This window comes from Micropterus dolomieu, linkage group LG19, assembly GCF_021292245.1.
Source record: "Micropterus dolomieu isolate WLL.071019.BEF.003 ecotype Adirondacks linkage group LG19, ASM2129224v1, whole genome shotgun sequence".
NCBI classification, from domain to species: Eukaryota; Metazoa; Chordata; class Actinopteri; order Centrarchiformes; family Centrarchidae; genus Micropterus; species Micropterus dolomieu.
In genome coordinates, this window is record NC_060168.1 from 16,605,491 (window position 1) to 16,610,771 (window position 5,281).

A 5,281-nucleotide genomic window follows, 5' to 3' on the forward strand; every position below is an offset into this window, starting at 1 on the left:
GGACAGCCCTCTCTCTCTGCCACCTGCTCCATGTATTTACTTATTTCTGATAACTTGGCTGAGGTGCCAGAACTGAAGGACATTTCTTATGATGAGAAGAACTCCAAGCTGACCTCATACCTGATCATCGCGCTGGTGTCTGTGTCCACCTTTTTCCTGACCTTCATTATCATCATCCTGGGTGTGAGGTTTTGTCGCAGGAGAAAGCCCAGACTGTTGTTTGATGGAGCAGTCGCCATCCCCAGCGCTTATCTCCCTCCTAATTACGCAGATGTTGACGGCACAGGAACTTTACGCAGCACTTACAATTATGACGCCTACCTGACAACGGGTTCTAGGACCAGTGACTTTAAGTTCGTGTCATCTTACAATGACAACACACTGCCTGCTGACCAGACTCTGAGGAAAAGTCCAACAGACTTTGCTGAGGTGTTTCAAGATTCTAATGAAGCTCTAGAGGTAGGCGCATGTGCTTGTTTTAAGCAGAGTGAAATGCCTTAATATGTGTTGTTATACCAAACCAAATTCAAATCAGCATCGCTTGAACAGCACTCTTAGTCCGTATTAGTTACCTAATGGGGTGGACTGATACAGAAAAACATGTTAGTTTTTGTCCATCAGGATATTTTGTCTTTTAGCCTAAACGGACTTTTTAATACTTAAGAAAACAATGGTCTTTATAATATTTTACAGTTTTACATTTTTACAGAGAAGTGAAATTTTACGTTATGTAATAATTATTTTATAAAATTAAGAAATTAGTCGGGGTTTCTCACGGTTGTTGTACAGAATATCGGCACAATCACTAGCACCTTTTTCTAATTGTCACCTACCATTAAGTGTCATTGAATGATCGACACACTGCAGCTTCTACTCCTTACCCGGGTGGGTCGCTAATGTTCTTAAGTCTCAGAATAAGTCTTTATTTACTTTTGTGGAACCTTCTTACTCAATTTAGTGGAGTTAAATAACACTGTAGGTCACCTCACAACAACATAGACACAGGTTGGTTCTTTGAAACGGGCGTTCATTGCTTCGGGCACGTCTGGTCTCTCTGATACATCCACGCTTTGTTCACGCCTTGAGTGTTGGCCGCTTGCCGTGAAAAGAGGTTATGAAATCCTTTAAAGTCCCTTGAAAGTACATTTGACTATCTGCATTGACTTCAGGCATCGACATGTGCAACTTTTAATGCAGTTTAACAAAGTATCGTAGCCATCTGCTCCGCTGGATCCCAAAACAGTGCGCCGACTTAACCGTCATCGCGGTAACACAAACAGAAAACGTTAGTTCCGGGACAAAACGTATGGACTAAATAGGACCACGTCCCATTGAGCTGCCTATTTTACCCTTTAGCTCTTAAACATGCATTACATTTTGAACTTTACATTAAATTAATTATTTATTTATTACATGAGATGATGAAAGCAATTATAAACTGTGCCTCATAAACACACAAGTATTTATGCAACAACACTTACAAAAACTGTCAACTTAACATACATCATTTTGGTTTCTTTTTGACAGCTGTCCTTCCAAATCACAAGGTAACTGCCTATGGTGCTGAAACAGTCTCCTTGCACAGCCGCAGCTGTAGATATGGCGTTATTTTTAGTCACTCTGCTAATTTTTGAAAGGGCTGAGTGAATTGTAACAGCATCATAATTTAAATTGTTTTTGTTTTTATCGATAACAATAACAATAGTCCTCGTTTTCAATCACACCTATCATGTTTTTAATACTCAAAATTCCTAATAAGCGTTTAGTTTTAGGAGAATGTTCATGCTTGTATGGTTTTACAGTTTAGATTGTAGTTATTTACCTGACTTCCTCAGCTCATAGTTTTAGAGCGCTCACCCACAGTTTTATGTTAGTGTTATATTACAGTGTTAGTGCATACTGCAGTGTCATGCTCAAAGGTGTGTTGGCCTTGTTCGTCAGGCGCTTAGTATGTGTTTATCTATAGTCAAAATAGTATAAAGCAACTGTGGCAAATTAAGGCAAAACAAACATCATTTACATTGTGATGACCTCTTAGGTTCCACAAATCCAATGTCCTTGAGCTCAGTTGTGCTGGTAAACAGCACCCACGTATCCATCACTGAGTAAATAACAATGAATACATGGCAAGTGTGTTTGAGGTAAATTACTAAACACCCACACACTTTTTGTGTTAACTTTGTTGTATGGTGACAATCTGAATATAGGTTAAATCATATTAGTCAGCAGTGTGACACTGTAATTTTCCTTGGACCATGTAGGAGAGTAACTAAGTCAATTTACTACAGTGCTGTACTTAAAGTACAATTTTGAGGGACTTGTACTTTTTTTTGAGTAATTTCACCTTCTGCTACTTTACATTTATACCACTACATTTTAGAGAGAAATATTGTATTTGTTACTCCACTGTATTTTTCTGACAGCTATAGATAGTTACCTTTCTGACTAAGGTTTTAAGAACATATGATAAGCATATAAAAAAAATAACATTACATTGTCAAAGATTAAACCAGTTGTTCCCAACCTTTTAGCTTGTGACTTATTATGGAAAAGCAGCATGAGGTTAAGGCTCTTCGTCAAATTTCAGATGTCTGAGTTGTTAGTGTAAAAGCCCTGAAAAGGGGAGTAGTTGAATAAAACATGCACGGACACAAACTTTCCTCAGATCATGTGTGTAATGACTGTTTTCAAGAAATCATTGCAGTACAGTTTACATATACAAAATAATATTAGATGCCTACTACATACAATTCTAACCATCATCTCTAGTCAACAATTATACCTGCCGAAGCATTACCGACTTTTAGCTAGCTACAGAGTAAATACAGCAAAACACAAGAGAAAACACAATTATGCTGATAACATATAACACTTTACACCGCTAATAATACTCAGCATATTTTAGAAACATATACAGAACAAAGCTACGACAAGTACAATGTCACTGCATAGCTACTAAGTGCCGCTCTTTCATCCACGATGTCGCGGTTAGCATTGCTAAAGACTAATATGTCTAGCTTACTCGTCGTCATGTAATTAACGTCCTAACTTCACAATGTTCGACTAACTGTGCTAAAAACACTCTCCTCGACACATGTACACATTCACATGAAAGATGCAGGGACACAAACATTCCTCAGATCATGTGTGTAATAACTGAAGGGAGGGAGCGAGGCGCACCGTAACATAGCTCAACAGTTTTACGTTCCCCCTGCTGGAGCCCTCTAGTATCTACAACACTCTTCTTCACACTTACTGCTGCTGTTGTTAGAATGACATTTTGCACATGAAAAATAAGAAAAGTACTGTACTGTAACTGCTGCAACTAACAATAACAACTTTAACCATAACATATGATATACCATTAAATATGAGAATGGCAAAATTACTAAATATGAACCCATTTACTGTTACTCTACTGTTTACTCAAATGCTTGCTATGACTTACTAGTAAAACACATTATTTCCATCTGTCACATTGTTCAACTAAAGAGATGCAACTAAAGTACTGCAAATCAAGAAAACAGATTAAAGGATATTTAGCATAGTACGTTAAACACTGTAAAGAAAATTAAAAGAAAATAACTTCCCGAGGCTTAAAGAGGAAAACATATATACTAACTTGTGTAGCTGATTTTTTTTTTCTCTCCCACATTAATCATATCATGACCCCTCATATTATTCTAGTGACCCCTACCTTGGGAACCTCTGGATTAAACTACGGAACTGTGCATAAAGTTAAAACTAGCTCCATATCGACCCGCTAAACAGTGAAATGCCGCTTACAATTGATGCATCAGTATTAACCCGTTTTCCGCACAACAGATGATTTTCTTTTGACTTTAAGTAAAATTTGCTGGTAATATTTCTGTACTTTTACTTAACTTTTTTGATCTTGATATGCTAAAGGAATGCAAGTTGATTTCATGTCAATTTATGGACCTAATGAATTAGTTAAATTCAATTGAATTTTGTCCTTTTCCCTGCATATTTTTTGCGTTGTACTTTTTTCAAAATGTACTGCACAGTTCATATGAACGTGAGTAAATATTACCTTGACGTGATTTTAGACTTTGTGAAGAATATTTCGTAACACTGTGAAGATAAAAGGTGACACATGGTGTCGCTGTTGTCTGGCAGAAAATTAACACACACCACTCCACCCTCTTCTAAATACAAATCAGTTGTATTTTCACAGAGACTCTATTAAATACCCGAACATATAGCTAGACTATTTGTGTACACTGGCAGTGTTGGATTATTGAGTCTTTTGGATACACGTGTTATTTCGCTCTGGGCAGTAGTTTTACAAGACGAAGACGTGTTCTCTGTCAGGATGGGAGACAAAGGATTTTCAAAGCTTAGTCCGATCGCCTGCTTCGCTTCCTTTATGGTAGCGCTGCACCTCGTTAATGGAGATCTGAGTTATTCTATTCCTGAAGAGATGAAACGCGACTCTATTATTGGAAATATAGGCAAAGACCTCGGTCTTGACCACAGAGCCTTTTCTTCACGACAGGCCCGTGTTGATTTTGAGGGAACTCGGAAAAGGTATTGTGACATAAACTTGAATACCGGAGATTTGATCACATCAGAAAGAATTGACAGAGAAAGCCTTTGTGGCAAGAAACCCTCGTGTGTTGTGAAAGTAGATCTGGTGTTGGAAAACCCTCTGGAGCTTCATCGTGTAAGTCTTCATGTCCAAGATGTAAACGACAACTCGCCACAATTCCGAGATAATTTGATTGAAATGGAAATAAGTGAGTTAGCTGAAAAGGGAAGCCGATTTTCTATCGAGGAGGCCCATGACGCAGATATAGGTCAAAATGCTGTTCAAAGGTACAAGCTTCAAAAGAACGACCATTTAATTTTATCAGTTGACAGCAGCAAGGTTGATCTTGTACTGGAAAATAAGCTTGATCGAGAGAAACAAAGAGAGTTGAATTTGCTTCTCACAGCATTAGATGGTGGCTCTCCTCAGAGATCAGGTACTGTAGTCATACACGTCACTGTGTTAGATGCTAATGATAACGCCCCAGTGTTCAACCAGGCCGTTTATAAAACCAGTCTGCCTGAAAACTCTCCTCCAGATACCATAGTGATTAGTGTTAGTGCTACTGACGCAGATGAAGGAGTGAATGGAGATGTGACATATCAATTCGGCCATGTATCTGATGAAGATGTAAATGTATTTTCTATTGATCCTAAAACCGGAGAAATTAGAGTAACTGGTGTGATTGACTTTGAAGAAATGAGTTCTTTTGAAATGAGAGTGCAAGCT

The 5,281-nt window shown here is 38.0% G+C and overlaps 2 protein-coding genes across 3 annotated transcripts in view; both read left to right on the forward strand.

Annotated features, from left to right (window-relative positions):
• Positions 1 to 5,281, forward strand: part of LOC123957473 (protocadherin beta-15-like) — a 38,157-nt gene that overhangs the window by 17,657 nt on the left and 15,219 nt on the right. The window lies entirely within an intron of this gene.
• Positions 1 to 5,281, forward strand: part of LOC123958111 (protocadherin beta-8-like) — a 9,475-nt gene that overhangs the window by 1,666 nt on the left and 2,528 nt on the right. The window contains exon 2 of the mRNA XM_046031327.1: positions 7 to 469. Coding sequence (XP_045887283.1) covers positions 7 to 469 — 463 coding nt within the window. The remainder of the gene's footprint in view (positions 1 to 6; positions 470 to 5,281) is intronic.